This window comes from Mustela erminea, chromosome 8, assembly GCF_009829155.1.
Source record: "Mustela erminea isolate mMusErm1 chromosome 8, mMusErm1.Pri, whole genome shotgun sequence".
Taxonomy (NCBI): Eukaryota; Metazoa; Chordata; class Mammalia; order Carnivora; family Mustelidae; genus Mustela; species Mustela erminea.
This window is the reverse complement of record NC_045621.1, coordinates 24,244,659-24,267,579: the sequence shown is the minus strand read 5'-3', so window position 1 is coordinate 24,267,579 and position 22,921 is coordinate 24,244,659. Positions and strand designations below refer to the sequence as shown.

The 22,921-nt window shown below is 34.4% G+C and overlaps 1 protein-coding gene across 2 annotated transcripts in view; it reads right to left on the bottom strand.

The window, feature by feature from the left end:
* Positions 1-22,921, bottom strand: part of SPAG16 (sperm associated antigen 16) — a 1,029,828-nt gene that overhangs the window by 390,444 nt on the left and 616,463 nt on the right. For both annotated transcript variants that reach the window (XM_032354709.1, XM_032354710.1), the window contains exon 13: positions 2,602-2,728. In XM_032354709.1, the coding sequence (XP_032210600.1) occupies positions 2,602-2,728 (127 nt within the window). The remainder of the gene's footprint in view (positions 1-2,601; positions 2,729-22,921) is intronic.

Genomic DNA, 22,921 nt, shown 5'->3' with positions numbered 1-22,921 from the left:
GACATGTTTTCTGAGAACATTCAGTGATAGCGCTTTTGGGGGGGGGACCCTGAAATCAAGAGAAAATGAACATAAAATTTAGGTCACTGCTAAATTAATATTTTCTCTGTGGGTTTTCCTTTACCGATTGCTTTTATATGCACTTCACATCTACGCATTTAGGCTAAATGCATTTGAAAATCTTTCTTTTCCATTGATGCTCCATTAGCAGGAATGAACTCTGCTGCATCAGGATCTAAGCCTCTTTAAAGCAAGGAGGAGGCTGATGGACCTATCTACTCAACAAAAGTCATTCTGATTTTATTAAGTCATGCCTGACACACTTTTCCCCTAGTGCCTTTTGACTTCTGCTTCATCAGAAGTCTGAATTTCTGCAACATGTAAAGTTGGTGCCTAAGACATTTGTAGTCTTTTTCTGTAATATGTGAACCTGAGGACTTCTTGTTCTCTATTCATCCCAAATTAATCTGTCTCAAAACACTAAACTGGGCCTCCCATATTGAAATGGATTGCTAGTCCCACCATTTGTATGTTCATCATCATATTCCTTTATTGAGGTTAGTCCTGTGTCTTGTATGCGAAGATAAATGGGAGAAATTATAAGTTGTATTTCTTTACTGACCCAGAAATCAGAAACTATGCATATTTCTTTTCTTTTCTTTTTTTTTTTTTTTTTGGTATAGTCTCCTGGAGTCCTTTTTTCTTTGTTATCCTCATCAAATGTTGCTAAGAAAGGATATGGAGACCTTGTTTTGCATATCTTGGCATTTCTCAAATTACTAAAATCTCTGCTCAATCAGCCTCTGTGATACATCTTCTCTTTCCTCCACCTTTAATCCCTTTCTCCTCCCTTGCTCTTTCCCTACACAAATAAGCCTGCTGTTTCCTATCTGAACAAAGAAGGACCCTTTGTTTTTATTTTGACCCTAGAGCTATAGCCTTTTCTTCTCTTCATCTTCACATCCAAAGTGTTTGAAAATGAGTTTCCACCTCCTGTCTCCTTTTAAGAAAAAACTCATGAATGAGTTTTTTTTTTTTTAAAGATTTTATTTATTCATTTGACAGAGAGAGATCACGAGTAGACGGAGAGGCAGGCAGAGAGAGAGGAAGGAAAGAGGCTCCTGCTGAGCAGAGAGCCCGATGTGGGGCTCGATCCCAGGACCCTGCGATCATGACCTGAGCTGAAGGCAGAGGCTTTAACCCACTGAGCCACCCAGGTGCCCCCCTCCTGTCTCCATTTAAAAAAATTTTTTTATTATGTTCAGTTAGCCAACATATAGTACATCATTAGTTTTTTTTTTTTGATGTACTGTTCAATAATTCATTAGTTGCATATAACACGCAGTGCTTATCACAGCACATGCCCTCTTTAATACCCATCATTTCTTTACATCTATTTCTCTGTTGAAGCAACAGTGAGTTAGGACTGTCTGGTTTTACCACTGAAAGTCTCATGACCCAAGAGATTCTTCAGTCCTGGACAAACTGACAAAGCTTGTCACCTTACACACTTTCTCCTTTCATAATCTCTACCTCCAATCACTCTTCAAATTCTGAGAGTTGGGGCATCTGGGTGGCTTAGTCAGTTAAGCATCTGCCTCTGGCTCAGGTTATGATCTCAGGCTCCTGGGATTGAGCCCTGTGTCTTGCTCCCTGCTCAGTGCAGAGTCTGCTTTTCCCTCTTCCTCTGCCCCTCCCCACAGCGTGTGTTCTCTCTCTCTCAAATAAGTAAATAAAATACTTAAAAAAAATTCCAAGAGTTAAACCTCCTGACTTTAATCTATTCCCCCCCGTTTTTGCAAGTCTCCCAGTTCAAATTCCTATCCATTCATAGCCTGTTGCACCAGCTTCCTCAATAAAACTAACTTGTTTACTCAACTACCGTATTATATTAGTCTTACTTAAAGGCAAATTCGATTATGCTACGCTGCTTCCTTCACATTCTAAGTTTCCCTCTGAAACACTGTAAAACTTGAGTCAGATATTTCATGATCTTGTCCTTGTCTATCTGTATATTCTTCTCTGCCATTTCTTTCTTCTTCTGTAAGCTCTATTCATACATACCGTTATTCCTAGAACATGCTATGGTAGCCTCATATTTCTATTGCTTTGACTAGCCATTCCCAGAATCCACCCTTCTCAAAAACACCTGGTACGTCCTACTTATCGTCCACATCCCAGCTCAAGCACAAACTTCTCTCGGAAACCATCCATACTCTTTTAGGCAAATAACAGTTCTTGCTTTCCTCCTGTGTCTTATATGTTCTTCCATTTAAAAACATATCTCACTGCATTAAGATAATCTTATTTCGCTTTGCTACAAGATCCTTAAGGGAAAGCAATATGTGTTCCCCTTTCATATTCTCTGCACCTGCAGAAATTCTCTCTCAGTAAGTAATTGTTGAATTAAAGTTTAATGAAGTCGTTGCATTATTTTTATAAGCCTTACAGTTAGGAGGCAGGAATACATTAAGATCTTATAAATAGGAACTTACTACCATTCTTGCACGATCACTTTATAAGTTGTACCTCATACCTAAAGAATGACCAAGAGTGATTAGACTTATCAAAACCTAGAAAAATGGCTAATAATTTACTTACTGTTCTTGCATCCCATACAGACAGGGACTTATCTGCAGAACCAGTGAGAAGAGTGTTGGAGCAAGGAAAAAACTCAATGCTGTTCACAGAATCTGTATGTCCATACAAAGTGTATCTGCATCTTTCACTGTATAAAAAGAAATGAAGAGTTCACATTTCAGGAGTTAGCACCTCAATGTTTCCTACGCTGTCTACACAGTGCTAATGAAGATAACTTATGTATCTGAGGCACAAGGTAGTTTTATAAATGGCAAATATGTACAAGAACCACATCTTAAAGGAAAATTCTATAGTCACCTTGTATCTTAAGCACTTTATAGCATTAGTAGCATAAAACTGACTAAATTTAAGTCAACTTTAATTTAAAGTCATTTGGTAAAGCCATTTTTATACTGTGTCATTTACTCCTCACGAAATGACTACATAAAAATTTTCCCCATCTAATAAAGAAATATGCTAAGAAAAGAAAATAATGAAATCCAATTTCATTTATAGAAAATTTACCTGCTATTTTCTAATGATTCCCCAAATACAAGTACAACACATTTCTTTAAAGGTTTATACTCCAAAGCCCATTTTATTGAAATAATCATCTTTGGGGCACCTGGGTGGTTCAGTGAGTTAAAGCCTCTGCCTTCGGCTCAGGTCATGATCCCAGGGTCCTGGGATCGAGCCCCGCATCGGGCTCTCTGCTCTGCAGGGAGCCTGCTTCCTCCCCTCTCTCTCTGCTTGCTTCTCTGCCTACTTGTGATTTCTCTCTCTCTGCCAAATAAATAAAATCTTAAAAAAAAAAAATCATCTTTAACTATTAGGGCAATTGTTCCAGAACAGTAATTGTTCTCCATAGCTCACGGAGAGATAGGGATTTTACAGAAAAATAAGAATATATATTATTTTGTTAAAGGAGTAAATTATCCAGGCAGCTGGGCAGCTCACAAAAGTGTGTGACTTTTGATTTAGGCTCAGGTCATGGTCTCAGGGTGGTGAGATGAGCTCTGCATCAGGCTCCACACTGAGCGTGATGCCTGTTTAAGATTTTCTCTTTGCCCCTTCCCCCATTTGTGCACATACTCTTTCTCTCTCTCAAGAAAAAAAAAAAAAGTGAATTATTACATTAAGTTATATAGAATTTAACCATAACACAAAACAAGCAGAATTAAAGGCATTGCTCAGTCAAGTAAATATTTTATTATTATGAGATATCATTCTCTAAGACATCCTAACATTAAGAAAAATATTAAAATTATGTTCAATTATTTTTTCACTTACAGAAAAGTATAATTAAAAAAGGAAATGAACAAACGTATAATTCCTCCCACTTTTATTTTACCCGCCTTCCAGTTCTTCGAAATCGTATTGTTAATATTACATCAAAAATCATAACACATATTTGATCAATAATTACAATCTCCTAGTTGTTTAGTGCCTCCCACACCATCCTCCCAGTTTTTATTAAATATATATTTAAATGAATCCTCTGCATGCATACTTTTTACATTTTCTTGATCATTTAGCACCTCATGAGCAATTTTGACTGGCTATACTATCTGACATCATCAGTTCTCAAACTTTTGCAAAGAAATGCTCCCCTGTTCATGCCACAGGCAAAGTCTGAGGACTACCTAATCTCTCCTCCCATCTCTGTCCAACTACCCTTGTGGATGATTTGCTTTCTACGTGCAATAACTCTCATAGGTCTTTCACGAACACGGCAGTTCAGAAATTTTATCATTGCATGACTTGATAGAAATTTCCATCTATTATTCTTAGACTTTAATTATTCCATTTATTCCATTTTTTTTTAGAAATACCAACTATGTTTAATTTCCAACTATGTTTTATTTTTATTTTTTCCCGTTCTGTCTCTACATTTAACATTTTATCTATGACACTTCTATCCTTATATATAAAGTTTTAATTTTTCATGCCTATTCTTTATAACTATCAATTGTGCTTATTTTTATTTGTGTGTGTGTGAGCCATCAAAAGCTTTTGTTTTCTATTTCACTTATTTCCTGATATTTCTTAATTTACTTTTCATATGTATGTACTGTCTTATAAAATGATAATGGAATGCTTTAGCACTTTTGATGTTTTATTATATAAAATAAACTTAAAAATTGAATTTCTGTAATTTCTTTGAAAATATAGAATGCTGTCTATGAATTATTGGTAACTGTGTTTAGGTAATTCCTTATGCACTGTAAGTGTTTTAGTTGAATTTAGTTTATATTAATTTATTCTTCCATTTTTGCAATTCTTCATAAGTTTGATGTTGGTTTCTTTTTATTATGACCTATATTTTATTGGGCTAGCTACTTGTTAAATATAAATGGCAGAAGGAAATAAATATGTATAAGAATTAAAAAAAATACAGATAGTTATAATGTGTGTGTGAATAAAGAATCTCAAAAGATAAATAAAAACTATAAAAAAGAAGCACATGAATGAATTAGTAAGTACAATATGTGAAATAGATTATTGAGTGAGCAAAATAGCAGATTAGATATTGCAGAAAAAAGGATTTGTGGACCTGAATATGGATCACTAGAAATTATCTAATTGGAAAAGCAGAGAAAAATATTAAGAAACATAGGTCATACATCAGTCATCAGTGGAGAAATATCACATGGTCTAATGTATAAATAATGGGTTTCCAGGTAGGTGAAGAGTAGGAAAGAGAGAAAGGAGGGGTAGCACATTTATGAAGAAATAATGTTTTCAGCATTACCCAGTTTGGTGAAAAATACCAATATATAGATCCAAGAAGCTCAGAAAAATCCAAGCATGATTAATAACAGACACAACATACCTAAGTATATCATAGACACAAAATACCTAAGTATAAAACAAAAATGTTTAAGTGCTTATAGAAACATAACAAATAGGAAATGATGGGACACATAGCAACTTTCTCCTCAACAAAAAAAGGAGACAGAATATAACAGGACATGTTTAAGGGCTGAAAATTCAGTAATCAGTTAAAAATACTTTCCATAATGAGAATGAAATAAATTTTCAGATAAATGAATTAGAGAGGGCACGTATTGCATGAAGCACTGGGTGTGGTACAAAAACATGAATACTGTTACGCTGAAAAGAAATTTTTAAAAATTTTCAGATAAATGAAAGCTGAGAAAATTTAACACTAGCAAATCTTTCCAACAAGAAATGCTGAAAAGAAGTTATTCAGACTGAATGGAAATGATACCTGATGGAAATACCTGTATAGAGAAAAGAATGCAGTCATTTGAAGTGATAAATATGTGGGTAAATATAAAATACCCTTTTTTCCCTAATTATTAAAAGACAAACTGACGAAAGACAGCATCATTATGTTGGAGTATGTATTAAGTATGCAGATACAAAATGCAAGAGAGCAGTATCACAAGGATAAAGATAAACATGGAATCACATTGTTTTAAGGTCCTTACCTTTTAGACGAAGTGGTTCAGTATTAACTTACTAGATTATGATGAAACATAATAAGCTATTGATTACTGAAACAATATGCTTTAATTTCTAAAATGCTGAATGGAAGAATCCAGACAAATAAGTGTACACATTATACAATTCCATTCATATGAAGTTCAAAAACAGATAATGTATAGTCGTAGAAACCAGAAGTGTTTGCTATAGGGAGTAGGTTCTTTTCCGCACTCCCCCCCCATTCAAGTTAGGGAAAATTTCTGTGGTCATAGAAATAGTCTATATCTTCATTATATTCAAAGGTATATACACTTGAGAAAACTCATCAGAACTAACAGAATACTTAATAACTTTTCATTTCACCGGATGCACATTTTATCTCAACCACACAACTAAAAACAAATATGGCTTACCAGAATACTTTTTCCTTATACCTTCACTTTCTTGATATTTAGTACATTGTAAATATTTTAGAATATATATTTCTGTGAATAATTGAATATTTATAGTGATCCTATTCTCTTATCAAGTATGTCTCCCAATGGATAGAGTACATACACATCTTCATAGATGGACAGAGAATCTTCAATAGTTAAAATAACTGTACCATTAACATATACATCTCATTTCTAAAGGCATGTGTTTACATAGCTGCTAAGAGTCCTTTTATGTTTAATTAAAAGGGAATAAAAAGAAAAAAAACAAAAAATAAATAAAAACTCATAAAAGATTAAATACAAAAGTGAAAGGAAATAAAATCAACACAGATGATTTCATAAAAAAGAAAGATGATCTGGAAATGGGAAAAACAAGGAATAAAAGTGTGATTAATATTTTTAATGTTCTATACATTGCTATTGAAATAAAGTTCTATCTGTGCAAAATTAAGCATTACTACTTATAAGTAGTTCATTAGTTGTAACTTTTTAGAAGACTGTATTTATTAAATAGAAAACATCTGAATATATTATTTTTAATTGAAGTATTTCAACTTTATAGGATTAATGCTTTTAACTTTTTAACTTTTAAGTTTTTTTTTAATATATATAATTTGTCATTACATTAAAAAGTCTCCTTTTGCAAAGTTTGGTAGTATTTTTAAAGGCAGATGCAACAGTATTACAAATGTGATTATATGTGTTTCATTATAGTGAAGATCTAACAAACACACATATACATGGAAAATGTATTGTTCTAGTAATGTGTGTCCATGCATATATGTATTACTGGTAAAATACTGTGCACATTCACAGTTTATATTTAGGCTTTGTTGTTCATTAAAACTCAATTCAGTTATTTGAGAATATATTCATTGATGGTGGGGGGATAGAGGGAGGAATTCTTCAGTGATAGAGCTCACATAGTTTCCCAGATGAAAAGGAAAAGCTGGGTCTTCACATCGCTTAAAGGAAGAAAGGACCGCTCAAGGGGGAAAGAAATCCGCTCATGAGTCACTGGTTTAAGGTGTGGGGCGTTCCAGGCAGACAGGCTGCAAGAGCAGGCTTGTGAGAGATTAATTAGCTGCCAGAGAAGGGAGTCCCATTCAGAATTTCTCTGCAAGGTGAAAATGGACTAAAGTGATGGAGCATGACAGCACCACAAGGGATGGAAATGATTTGTACATTTCCATCAAAAACATAAACACTGAAGCCTGATGCAATTTTCTCTCTGTTGCCCTGTCTGCTGTTTCCCTATAATTTTTTGTATGAAGTTAGTTCACGAGCAATACCTCTTTATTAACTCACCTCCTGCTTTTGCTGTATTTCCTCTTTTCTCTTTCCTTGCCCCCTTGATTTAGTTTACTATTCTGGCAAATTATTCAGTGATGGATATTTCTTTGAACTTTCAGCTCAGTGTGAAACAGTTATCTACTCTTCTAGAGCCCATACATTTTCATTTAAAGTGCACTTCCCATACATATGCTAACTCATAAGAGGAAAACATTTTAACACAGTTTTCCTTTGTGAGGCATTAAATTTTAGGGGTTTTATTTCCTTTGTTGTGTTTGTTTAAGCACTATTAATACTGGATATGAAATTACACCTTTTAAAACTTCAAGCTTTATAGGAATTTACAGATCAACAAAATGTTAATGGAATTATAGAACATTTACAAAAAGGCAACAGCAATATATATCTAAAGGAATATGAAGATAAAAAGTAAAAAAAAAAAAAAAACTATCCTTGTTTTGAAAAAGAGTACCAGAATTCATTATTTTATTCAACCCTTAATAATACTTAGATTTTAAATACTGTTTATGCAATTGAGCCAATATGCAATAATAAAATTTATCACAGGACTTAGCTGAAAAGTTCTTTATGAAATACCTAAATCTAAGAAAACAACATGAACATAAGTGAAACCTATTTAAATCCTTATACTGCAATTCATAACATAACATCTAACTAAGTTCACTCAGAGACCCATCAGAATTAGCATTTCAGCAAGGCAAAATCCTCAAGCATCCATAATTTGATTTCAAAAGTTAACAGCATCTTAATAAAAAGAGCCTTTCATTAGTTTTATATTATTTATAACCATGCAATAGTTTCCTTGTGACCATGGAATTCAGTTGACATTTAGTAGAGGGAGTGATACTTAAATAAAATCTTCCAGGGAGACTACCATTAGCTCTATCTTGAAGATCACCATAACCTATCATGACATAATAATCTATCATGTGGTCTGAGTGTCACATCCAGGAAGGATCATACATAGGCCATAGCTCCTAGACTAGGAAATTTCTTGGCCAAAACCCTTGACTATAAACATACAATCTGAGCCTTAGCCCTAAATGGTAATAAAACTCCACTCTATGTATGTAAACATAGGGCAGATTCCTGGCAAGCTCAAATACTTGCAATACAGGCAAGATTTAGGGAATACAAGCAAAAGGTGACTAAATAAAAGGACCATAATAGAACTGGTCCTCAGAGTACTTAAGAGTACTTTAAGTACCTTAAGAGTACTCAGAGTACTCTTAAGTCCTCACTCAGATTTTCTAAGTAGTCAATTGAATTGTTTTTGCAAAGGGCAAGTGTGCAGGGAGACGGTTAAGAGGCTGGAGTGCACGCTGTCAAACAAATAAATAAAATCTTAAACAACAACAATCAGAATTCATGTGCTGAGTTTCCTCTACATATATTTTACTTTTTTTTAATTATTTTTTTTTGTTTATGTTTTAACCCAGCACATATGGTATGGTGAATCATGACAGTAAGGATAAAGATGAGAATGAATGTAATGTTACCATTCTTAAGGATGCAGTAATAAACTATTTCTTTAGTAAATACCTGAACTCTTTATGTTCAGAGCATAGGTTTGTTGCCTGCCATCCATACCTTCTAGGTCCTTTGGTATCTACCACCCTGTCTGAAATGACTTATATATTATTTCCTCTGAATATTATTATGAAAAACAGAAAGAGCTAGAAATGTCACATTATTGAATTGACTCTCATGGTCTGGGATTCTGAAAGCCAGCAGACTAAAGAAAATAGCTACTTATACTTTAGGACCTATCTCTTACCACGTGGAATGAGGGAAGCCAATGCTTCATGTGCCTGAGAATTAGACCTGAACAAGGAAGAGTGAAGGCTCATAATTTCAATTATATGGTGTTATTTTTGTATTTTCTGTAATTAGGTCAGTTTTTTGAAGATTTTTTGCTTCTAAAAATTCTATTACTTAAAACTATTAAATGTCATATGTATGTACATATATATATACAAATGTCATATATATGTGTGTGTATGTATGGGTATGTATGTGTATACACAGGGTCTACAGGGTCATTTTGAAGCATATATTTCTTAAAAAAAAAGGGGGGGGGTGCCTAGGTGGCTCAGTTGGTCAAACATCTATGCCTTTGGCTCAGGTCAGGATCCCAGAGTCCTGGCATCGAGCCCTGCATCAGATCCCTGCTCAGTGGGGAGTTTTCTTCTCCCTCTGCTCTTCACCCTGCTCATGCTCTCTCTCACTCTCTCACTCTCTCTCTCTCAACTGAATAAATAAAAAAATAAATAAAATAAAATATAAAAATAATAAAGAAGGAAATAAATCAGCTTCAAAGATGATTGTGACTGTTAAATGCAAGTTTATCAAAATATGTAACATTAAATGCTTTAAGTCTAACAACCACTTCTGAAATCATCCATTTAACTTGTCTCCACCAAACATATATATTTTTATTTTTTATTTTTTTAATTTACCATGTTGAACTTTTTATGTTAAAATCATATTCTAATATGAGTGGGATTATTATTTATTTATTTTTTATTATGTTCAGTTAGCCAGTGTATATTTTTATCAAAGTATAGTTGATATAACTATGTTATATTTGTTTCAGGTGTACAACACAGTGATTTTCCAGTTCTGTGCATTACTCCGTGTTCAGCACAGGAAGTGTGGTCACCATCTGTCATCATGCAACATTTTTACAATATTATTGATTATATTCCCTGTACCATACTTCTCATCCTTGCAACTTAGGTATTTTATAACAAAGCCTGTACATCTTTTTTCCTAAGATTTTATTTATTTGTCAGAAAAAGAGAGCGAGAGGGAGAGCAAGAACAGCAGGGGAATTGGCAGGCAGAGGGAGAAGCAGGGTTCCCACTGAGCAAGGAGCCTGATGTAGGACTCAATTCCAGGATCCTGAGATCATGACCTGAGCCAAAGACAGCACTTAACCAACTGAGCCACCCAGGCATTGCTGAAAGTCTGTACCTCTTGATCCCCCTCCACATATCTCATGGATCCTTGACCCCTTCCCCTCTAGCAACCAGAAGTTTGTTCTCTGTATTTGTGAGTCAATTTCTAATTTTTGGTTCTTTTGTTTTGTATTTAAGATTCCACATAAGTAAAATCATACGGTATTTGTCTTTCTCTGTCTGAATTATTTCACTTAGCATAATACCCTCTAGGTCCCACATCCATTTTTTTATGGTTAAATAATAATATGCCATATATCTATATCTATCTACCGATAGATAAATATTAGTAGATGGATATCAGTAGATAGATAAAGATATATGGCATATCTAGGACATCAACCTTAGCAACATAATTATGGATAAAGCAAAAGCAAAAATAAACTATTGGGACAACACCAAACTGAAAAGCTTTTACATAGAAAAGGAAACTATCAATAAAAGAAAAAGCAACTTACTAAATGGGAAAAGGTCATTTGCAAATGATATGTATGATAAAGAGTTAATATCCAAAATATATGAAGAATCTATACAAATCAACACCAAAAAACAAATAATTTGATTAAAAAAATGGGCAGAGGACATGGGAATAGACATTTTTCCAAAGAAGACATACAAATGGCCAACTGACACATGAAAAAAAAAGTTCAACCTCACTAATCATCAGGGATATGAACATCAAAACCACAATGAGATATCACCTCACATCAGTCAGAATGGACAGTACCAAAAAGATAATAAATAACAAGTGTTGGAGAGAATGTGGAGAAAAGAGAACCCTAGTGTACTATTAGTGGGAATGTAAATTGGCAAAACCACTGTGGGAAACAGTATAGAGGTTCCTCAAAATATTAAAGATAGAGGTGCTATATCATCCAGTAATCCCACTCCTGAGTATTTACCCTCCAAAAACAAAACAAAACAAAAATACTAATTAAAAAATATATATGCACCCCTATGTTTGTTACAGCATTATCTACAGTCACCAAGATATGGAAGAAACCCAACTGTCCATGAATAGATGAATGGATACAAAATATTTTAATATAATACAATCACAAGTAACCACTCTGATACATTTGAATCTTACACCACTGTTCCCTTCTCATGTCAACCTCCTGGAAGATTCTATGCCAGAAACCAGATATCAGGGCTGGGAAAAGTTAATGGGAAAAGGCAAGACTTTTAGACACAGAAGCTTGGTTCTAGAAGAGTAGGTATCCCAGAGAGAACAGAAAGTAGATAAAGAAAGGCTGAAATGAGAGGAAAAAACCCTTAGATTATCCAGGGATTGGATTGTTGGAGAAAAGAGATTTCAATCCAGCTGTTTCCTTATGCTCAGAGCTTTCATTCAAAGCTCAGTGTCCTCTGACCATAAACAGCTGAAAGCTGAATGGACACAGAACACCCATCTGTCATAACATCCTGTTTATTTTCTTCATTGCGCCAATCGCTAGGTGAAAATAGCTTGATTACTTATTTACGTTATCATACCCTCTCCCTCCCATCAACCCTGTCTAGAGCTATACACTCCATAAAGGCTCTGGCCTTATGTGTCATGTTTAATGAATACCAGAGGAGGTATCAATAAATATTTATTATTATTAATGAAATTGCAGATCTTCATCATCTGTAAAGAGATACCATTACTTCTCAATACTTAACCATCTAAGATCCTTCCTTTCACATAAAAATACTGCTTATGTTGTTTAAAAATAAATTTACTGAGCTTTTTGTGGATTTCAATTACCTCGGAAGAGAAAGAATTTTATGACCAACACAAATGATAAGAATTAATTACCCCTGAAAAAAACTATAGAAACTGCCAGTATTTTAGTTTTTATTTTGTCATGTAAAAGTAGATTTTATTTAGGCTTAAACTTCTTATTTTAAATCACAAGCTTACCCTTAGGAATGAAAACTTCTTAAAAAAAAAAAAAAGTATTAAAATGATAAATCTTATGGCACTATCTTCGATGGTATCAATCTGAGGGCCCCATTTTCCCACTGTTTTACTTTAGATTGTCAGTAAAAAGTATGTAAAACTGGCGATTCACAGACCTGTACCCCTGGGGATAAAAATATATGTTTATAAAAAATAAAAAATTAAAAAATAATCATTTTTAAATGTTTAAATGAGGCTAGAACCATAGGTAAAGAAAATGTGGGGAAATATTGTAAGCCTATCAGGGGACCTTCAGCTGTGTTACAACATGTCTAGTACACAATGTTCCTCAAAACTTTATATATCCTATTGTTGCTACCAACTTCTGTCCAGAGTGGCTTGGTATGAAAGGATGAAATGAGTTTATTTTTGGAAATCCAGTTCCCCATTGGTCTCTCTCTTTCTGCTGTGTATGCCTAACCTTTCTGAGTTTAAAACACACACAAACACACAAACCCAGTCCTCTTATGGTGATACTTCTCAGAGTCATTTTTATTATCTGAAGGTGAATGGATATCTGTGCTCTCTCATTCCTGTCCCTGGTGTGTCTTACTATATTCTCCTCTTACTCTTTAATAAATCCTATAACAAGGGAAAGCAAGAGTGTAGGATGGGGATTATTGGCAGAGGTTGCATGAAACTCTAAAAGGACCACAATTAAACCCAGTTTGAACTTCCTAAGTCAGGATACATTTCTTTATTAATATCCTCCCTAGAAATAAAAATACTGGAAATGGTAAACACAATTTAAATAGATATCTTTTTTTCTCAATCAGTCCAATTTTTGTTTACCTAAAGGCCTAAAAGATGTTCTCTTTTTCCAGACCCCAGAGTTTTCTACCCACCAAACAAAAATATAAAATATATAAAAACTAAAAAAAAAAAAAAAAAAAAAAAAAAACAAAACTAGAAAGGGCAAAGAGTTTGGGAATAACTGGTAGGAGAGTTTCCTCATTACTCTCATCTTAAGTACCTCTGATTTAATGGCTAATATATAGCTGTCTTTATTCAGTATCTCTTTATACTGAGTACAGTGACTATACATTCCAGATTTTCCTAACAGCCTTGATTTTGTATAATTTTATATCTTCAATAAATAAAATATATCAATTATAATGTCTTAAATATGATTTACTTTCCGTGTCTGTAAAATATTTATGCAAATGATGTACACATCAGACTAAATTTTTTTGGTCAGAATTTAGCAGTTAGGTATTTGTTTAAAATTGTATTTTGGAATGAATTTCTTTATTATCAGTGTGTCTGGTGATATCAATACATGAAAGTATTTCTCTATAACAGTATAATTTATTGAAATATTAAGTCACACTTATGTTACTGGTATTTCCCCAGTCTTCCTCAGGGAGACAACTTTTGTAATTCCTTGCTTTTAGAATGTTGCATGGACAGAGAGCAGGAACTAATTGGAATTAAAGCTATTACTTATCATTTGTAAAACTTTAAACTCAAGCTAGTATGTCTGAAGGGAAGAAGAAGCTGTTGGAAAACTTCTAAGAAAAAACAAAACAAAAAAAGGAGTGACGGGGATTCCCTTGAATTGAGAAAGGGGTTTAGATGTTTGTGAGGCTCTGTGAGAAGGAAGGAATTTTGTATCACTCCATTGCACTGCCTAGAGAAGGTGGCCAGATCTCATACACGGTCCCATGGCTCATGCGGGAGATTGGGTCCCAGGCTCAGGGTTCACTCTTTGTCCAAAACTATTCCATGCATGACATCAAAGTAACACACATCACCATTAAACTGGGGCATTGAGCATCTCAGCAGTAGTCTGATAACCAGTGACTAGGAAAGCCTCCTTATTACTACTGCTGAGTAAGGTCTTGGAACCTTAGCACAATTCAAGGGAAGGGATGTGTTAAAATGACTAATGTAGAATTTCTAGGTAGACTCATGAGAAAGAGATGAAGTCCAAATTATCTTGACTTCTAGAAAACAAGCAAGTAATTTCATATATTTTATTCATGGCAGAGAGAGAGAGAAGCTGGAGGAGTGAAATCAGTCTTTTATACAATATTACATGAATATTGCTAAGGCCCTCTCAAACTCTGGATCTGTTTTCCCTGACACCTTTATGCTTCTTCAAGGCTTCCCTGGGCTCTGGATGGAAACCCACCTAACAAAAGTCTATGCCCCTGAGGGTTTTGCCTTTGTTTCTAACACACTTGTAAAGCCACATTTATATTTAGGGCTTTTTTACCTCATAATTCTTAGGCAAGGCTTTGGTGAGCAACTGGCTAATTTAATAAATTAATCCATGCTAATGATGAGAAGGATGCATGAGAAGGTTACCTTTAAACAAACACCCTCCCTTCCTTTTCTCTTGGGCCCGTTCCACCAGAGCACGGTTTTATTAGCTATCTTCTAAATATCATAAAAATACTGTATAAGAACCACAAGAAAGCCCTTTATTCTGTATCCTAAAAATGTTATTCTAATTGTGGGAATTTTAGTTCATATCAGAAATCTATAAAATGGTAAACTGCTGGGAAAATAAATATTCAAAATTTGCAGGACCTTGCAATAACCTTTAAATTGTATGATTAAGTAGTTGTGTTTGGGTCTGTTCTTTCTTATGGAAATAACTGAGCGCCACTGATATCTTTAAACAAAGTGTATCCATTTTAATTTCTTTAAACAAAGTGTATCCATTTTAATTTCTTTTGTGTTGTAATTACAGTATGAAAAGCAAAATTTAGACTACAGGACACTTAATAAAAGTAGCCATGAATGTGTAAACAAATCAGTAAGGTCTGTCTCAGATTGGGTGAATGGAAGCAGATGTTTTAATAGTAATAATAGTAAATATTTTCTATTTGAATCTTGTTTTCTAAACAACTTAAGGTAACTTATTGTCTCTCTCTGAAATATCTAAAATAATAGCTGGATTAAGAGAGACATAATTTATTAAAAAAAAAATCTCATATTTGACCTGTAACTAACAGGTTAATGAAACTGTGATCATCCTGTTGATCAGAAAGGATTAAATATCATGGTAATGATCTGAAGTAGCAGATTTTGAAAAACATTTTTTTTTTTTATTATTGTCATTATTATTATTTTTTTTTCTTTTTGTTTTTTTTTTATTTCCAGCATAACAGTATTCATTATTTTTGCACCACACCCCGTGCTCCATGCAATCCGTGCCCTCTATAATACCCACCACCTGGTACCCCAACCTCCCACCCCCCGTCCCTTCAAAACCCTCAGATTGTTTTTCAGAGTCCATAGTCTCTCATGGTTCACCTCCCCTTCCAATTTCCCCCAACTCCCTTCTCCACTCTAAGTCCCCATGTCCTCCATGCTATTTGTTATGCTTCACAAATAAGTGAAACCATATGATAATTGACTCTCTCTGCTTGACTTATTTCACTCAGCATACTCTCTTCCAGTCCCGTCCATGTTGCTACAAAAGTTGGGTATTCATCCTTTCTGATGGAGGTTAATCTCACAAAACAAACTGAGGGTTGCTGGGGGGAGGGGGTTTGGGAGAAGGGGGTGGGATTATGGACATTGGGGAGGGTATGTGCTTTGGTGAGTGCTGTGAAGTGTGTAAACCTGGTGATTCACAGACCTGTACCCCTGGGGATAGAGTATTATACCTCCATCTGAAAAACATTTTAAGAATCTGTTTTCTTACCTTCCTTTATTCAATGTCCTCTACCTTTAAGTTTTCTCTCTCTTTTTTTAAAAAAGGTTTTATTTATTTATTTGAGAGAGAGAGAGAGAGCACAAGCAGCAGGAAGGGGCAGAGGAAGAGGGAAAGCAGGCTCCCCATTCAGCAGGAAGCCCATGCACAGCTGGATCCCAGGATAGTGGGATTATAACCTGAGCTGAAGGCAGACGCTTAAGTGACTGAGCCAACTGGTGCCCCTAAGTTCTTCTATTCTTGGTCATTCACTTACTAGGCCATTAAATATGTCACCAGTATGTTCTTCACCATTATTACAAAGAATTATACACTATATTCTATATTAGGTCTCACTGTATTTTATCACCACCACAACGGCTACACATTCTTCCTCCCATAACACCTCACAAACACTGAACTATATTAATGCTTTTAAATAAAACCATTGTCTGTAAAACATAGATCAAACCAAGTTTGAAAAAAGGACACACGTGTTTATTTTAAAACACCAGATTGCACTAACTTTTCTTAACCTCCATCTGGCGATATGGCATCAAAAACTAATTTGTTTAGATCTAAATGTTGGAAGAGTTCTGCAGCACCCTATAGATTATTATAAAGATATATCATCACCTTGGTTGTATGACAGAATGTCACCAACTTAAAATGAGAGTTATAAACAGAATGACATTTGTGTCCGTCATCTACCTTGTGTTTTTTGCCTCTCATATGTGATATGTTCAAATAAGGGACAGGACTTTTTAGTGAGGACCCATACACAAATACAGTAAAGGGGCCAGCTTAAGATATTAAAACTGCCAGTTTGTTTTATGAGGTTATAAATAAGTCTTAGCATGTCTTTACATTTTATGACCTCTATTTTATTCCTTGGTAGATTCACATATGACATATCCAATTATTCATGTCAAAAATTTAAAACTACCAGCATTTCAATAAGAAGCATATACTATTATTTTTTCTTACTATACTTTATTCTTGGATTCTTAAATAAAACCTAGATTTTTATATGAGAAATCATGTTTTTCTGTTATACATATCTTTCTTAAATAGTGATATAGATGTTTATGGAGTCAATATTTCTCTCACTTAAAGTTGGATGTCCTCTGTGTTTTGGCTTTGTCCTGGTCTGAACTCTATATTGGTACAATTTTCAGAATAAAAATTGGGATTGAATACAGCATAGGCTCTAGGGAAATGCCATTAAAATTATGCTTTTGGGTGTTTAGTTTTGAATGTCTATTTTCTTTCTTCTTTTTTTAAAATCTATTTTCTTTTTCTTTTTTTTTTTTAATTTATTTATTTGTCAAATAGAGACAGAGAGGGAGAGCATAAGCATGGGGAGCAGTAGGCAGTGGGAGAGGGAGCAGCAGATTCCCTGTGGAGCAGGGAGCCCAAAGCAGGGCTCCATCCCAGGACCCTGCAATCATGACCTGAGCTGACGGCAGACGCTTAACCGACTGAGCCACCCAGGCACACCTGAATGTCTGTTTTTCTTAAGAACAACCATAATCAGCAAATTATTTATACTTATACAAATGATACATTCACAATAGTCTTGTTAAAATTAATTCCAGCTATTCCACAAAATTATATAAATATGGCAGTATTTTCTGCACTGTATGATTGGGCTATTGACCTTGGTGCTTCCTCTCCATAAGAGTGGGTCAGAAAAGGCTGATTCATGTCAGGCAATCACTTCCTCACAAATTGCAAAAATAAATAAATATGGCTTCTATATATTCTGTCCTTTGGGTGTTAGCAGCAGCTGTTACCTGCAGGGTGTCATTCTCTGTAAGCTGTCTCTTAGTTTCATGCTGAGCACACTCTTCTGTTTAAATGAGGCAGTGAAGCAGCTCAAACTCTGCTTGCTTCAAGCCAACATGATCTGCTTGTGCTTGTGCCTGTCACTTCTTAGCTCATTATGTTGCTATTAGTTTTGCTTGAAGTATTTTGTTCATCCTTTGGGTATGGCCACCCTCCTTCAGATAGCCACATAATTGTTTTCTCATTCAGGTGCCATCCATTTTCATTACATGACTGGTCAGCACCACTGAAAGTTGATAAGGAGGATTCATATGCCTATTAGAATCCATATTATAAGGCCAACTTTAATGCAACTTTGTTTTATCATTTACATATAGCATCATTTATACATGATATAAATATCAGTTGATGCATATTTGTGTAACAATTATTCCCAATAAATCTTGATTTCAGGCTTATACAATTAGTACTACTCATGTTCAGCAAAATAACTTACTATTTAAGTTTTGTACCTACTGGTTAGTATTAGTCCACTTGATTACATCATAATTCTTAATTCTGAGATCTAGTAGTCCCTTTGAAAAACAAACAACTACTACAATGAAATAAAATTAAATATAATAATAATCTTTTTTTTTTAAAAAAAGATTTTATTTATTTATTTGTCAGAGAGAGAGCGAGTCAGAGCGAGCACAGGCAGACAGAGTGGAAGGCAGAGTCAGAGGGAGAAGCAGGCTCCCCGCGGAGCAAGGAGCCCGATGTGGGACTCGATCCCAGGACGCTGGGATCATGACCTGAGCCGAAGGCAGCTGCTTAACCAACTGAGCCACCCAGGCGTCCCTATAATAATAATCTTTAAAGATCAATACACTGGCCTAATAGTAATGGAAAAAGAAACAAAGAATGTAATTTGTAACAAAACAATGTGTTTTTCAAAAATAAATGTTCAGGCCCAATCACGTTAGGATACATAATGATGGAGCCAGGAAGCTCACACCTGGGTATAGAATTACATGGTTGTCACTGCTCTAAATGTCAATTATTAAATTGTACTATCTAGGAGACTAAAGTTCTAGTGGTCTTATTGCCACTAAAGTAATTTTCTGCAATGGTGAACAACTTTTGGTAAAGTGCTGTAACAACTTAAATATTCCCTTGATTTACAAAGTAGTTGCATTCTTGAAAAACAGTATGTACTAAACCTTTGTAAGTAATGCTTTGTGTTTACTTTCAATATGGAGTTGGATTTCTAGTGAAAAATAAAATGTAAAAGGGATATTAACAGTTTTTTTTTTTCTTTAAACTTCATCCATCTACATAGGGACATTTGGAAGTTATGTGGTACACAAAAGTTTTCTCATTGTGCAGGACTGCCCTACTCAGCAAGATGTATGGCATGCCTGTCCCTGCACACTTCATGTCAACTGTGCCCATGAATATATGAAACAAGAAAAGGCACTCTGAATTATGGAAATGTTCATTTGGGAGTGGTACTACCCACGACTCAAGTGAACCACTGACTTAATGATTACATCGACTTTACCATTTATTCTCATTGCTCAATGCCTTACCCAGAAGAGGAAACTTTAAAACCTATCCCTTGAAGGTTCCAGGAAGGCCAATTTTATATTTATTATTGCTCTCCTTTAAATCCCTATAAAGTATAAACTAGTTGCCGTTGGGTGTATGATTCATGACTGTCCCAGCTCCAGTAGTTGGAGTGTTGGGAGAAGAAACTTGCAAAGCCCCATGAGACACGTGAGGAGAAACAGGAGGACCAAGATGTGGGACATATATGGAGTCAGATGAAGAAATGGAATGGGAGGAGGTCAAACACGTGGTGGGAGCAGGGGAATTTAGAGAAGGAAGAAGTTGAGCAAAATTTCCATCTGCTACCATCCTTATTATGGTACTAGTTTGTTGTTTCCATCAATCACAAAAAAGTACCTCACATGACAAAACTATACAGCTGTTTTAGAAATCCCTTATAAGGTATCCTCTGGAGTGGCTTCTGTGAGAAATTATGAATAGATAAATTGCAAAAAAAAAGCTATTAACCTCTCAGCCTTTAACATGGTGTTTCTCCTAGTTAAATCTAGTATTCTAACTAAAGAAAATTTATCACCTATATTCAAATACAGCAATATTCAAGTGTAAATATAAATCACATTTCTAGGCACATTATTTTTATATAATCTGCAACTTGGGACCATATATATTTCTAATGACTAATGTCAAGACAAGAGATGAGGATACAGAAATGTAAAAGGGAAAGTACTCAGTTTAGATTTGACCTATTTCTAATAAAAAGAACATACCATATCAAATCCTTTTTCAAATAAGGTCAAAAAAATTACAACTCATTAGTCATGGGAATCAAGGAAAAAACTATTCGATATAAATGGTTCTTCTAACATCCTGGGTAATTTTTATTTTCTGACACTAGATATTGCTTAAAGAGCTGTTTAATAACACTTTACTTTCTAAGGTTATATAGGAAGAGTGTTAAACTTGGCTTATGAACCAGTTCTGCCATTTACATGACCATAAGTAAATTGTATATACTCTAATTTATACATAATCAAGATAAAATTTAAAAAACTGTCTGGAAGCAATTTGAAATTTATAAAGGCGGCTACATATTAAGCAATATGATTAAAACTCTTTATCTGTCTATCAGGATGGTAGGAGTTTGATTATTCTCATCAATAATAATTTTTGTTATGGGGCACATAGGTGGCAGGGTTGGTTAAGCATCTGACTCAGTTTCTGCTGGAGTTTTGATCTCCAAGTCATGACATTGGGCCCTGCAACTGGCTCTGTGTTCAGCACAGAGTCTGCATAAGACTCTCCTGCCCCTCCCCACTGAGTGCTCACACACACACACTCTCTCTCTCTCTCTCTCCAATAAATAAATAAATAAATAAATAAATAAATCTTTTTTCTTTTAAAAAAGAATAATTTTTGCTATTAATCACATCTTACTTGGACATAATAGTCAAGATGTTATTCTTTTTGGTCGACCAACTCTGAAGAGGTGAGAATTAATTGGGTTATGTGTGGTAGACATTTCTATCAAGGGTATGCTTAAATGAATTTCTTAAATTGGAGCTTTAAAAACAAAAGGTTAAACAAAAATTGAAATCCTCATGATAACACACCATGTGATAAAGCAAATGTAGATGTCATGCAGTTGGCATTTGTTTTTGCTTCTTGCAGAATGGACTCCATATAGGTCTTATCTTGTGTATGGTGGATATAGAGAAAAGACTGAGGATAGCTAAGTATACATGAGGGAACTCTCTCTTGGGAAATGAGAAAACAAGGAGGGATATTGTATCTTCAGTTTCTCCAGGCCCAATCTGCGGAGATTTGGCCCATAAAACAAGCACTGACAAGGGAGTCATTCTCTTACTGTCCCGGTAGTATCAGCCCATGATAGAACCCAGAACCATCCTTGTACTCAGCATAAATGTGGATGCAGCATCTAAACCTTTGCAGTTAATGGCATGTTAGCTATGCAGCCTTGCTCTGGTTATTTCAATAACTGATACTAAGAACCCATTTCCACCACCATTTTACACAATTGAATTATTTACCTACATTAACAAAAAATATATATATTTCTGAGGATTTGATAGGAATTATATTAAAATTGTATTTTGATTTGTGAAGAATTTGCACTTCTTTATATTGAATCTCCCAAACCATGAACATGGTCTATCTCTCAATTATTGAAGTCTTCTTGGATTTTTTTTTTTTGTATTTTATAGTTAAAGCATATAGACTCTGCACATTTATTTATTTATTTTTTTAAATTTATACCTAAAATTTCCATTTTTTTGGAAATATTATGGATAGCTTTATTTTTATTTATTTTTTAAGATTTTATTTATTTATTTATTTGAGACAGTGAGAAAGAGAGAGAAAAAGCACGAGTGGGGTTAGGGCAGAGGAAGAGGGAGAAGTAGGCTCCCCACTGAGCAGGAGGCCAGGACACAGGGAGTGGGGCTTAATCTCAGGAACCTGAGATCATGACCACACTGAAGGTAGACACTTAAAGATTTAAGCCACCCAGTCACCCCCGGATTGATTTTGTTTTAAAAATTTGCTATAATTAAATTTGTTAGCATATAGAATTTGTTAGTGTAAATTTGTTAGTATATAGAAATGATTGTTTTTGCATACTGACCTTGTACTCTGCAACCTTATCATACTTTATCCCACAAGGTTTGATATGTTCTTCATTTATTCAATTAAATTATTTCTAATTTACTTGTGATTCCTTCTTTGACCTTTGAATTATTTGAAATGTGTTTTTTTTTCAATTTCAAAATATTTGGAGATATTCCAGATATTTTTCTGTTATTGATTTCTCTTTAATTCAGCTGTATACAGGAAACACTCTGTATGACTTAAATCATTTAAAATTTATTGATCTTGTTTTATGGCCCAATATACAGTCTAACTTGGTGATGTTCCATGTCCATAAAAAGAATGTGTATTCTGCTGCTCTTGGATATAGTGTCTATAAATCTCAATTAGGGAATTTTCTCAATAGTATTATTCAAGTTTTCTACATCTTTACTGATTTTCTGTATATTTGTTCTATCAAGTACTCATAGCAATTATTTGCATGGATGACTTTGTATTATATAAAGGGGTTGGAAGAACCTTTTGAAACAACTTAGGCACTTTTCCCACTAATCTATTTGTATATTATAGTACAATCATCTCAACTTCCTAAGTTTATTACCCCTTCCTTCTCCCATTTCAGTCAGCTAATTCTTAGCGTGTGAAA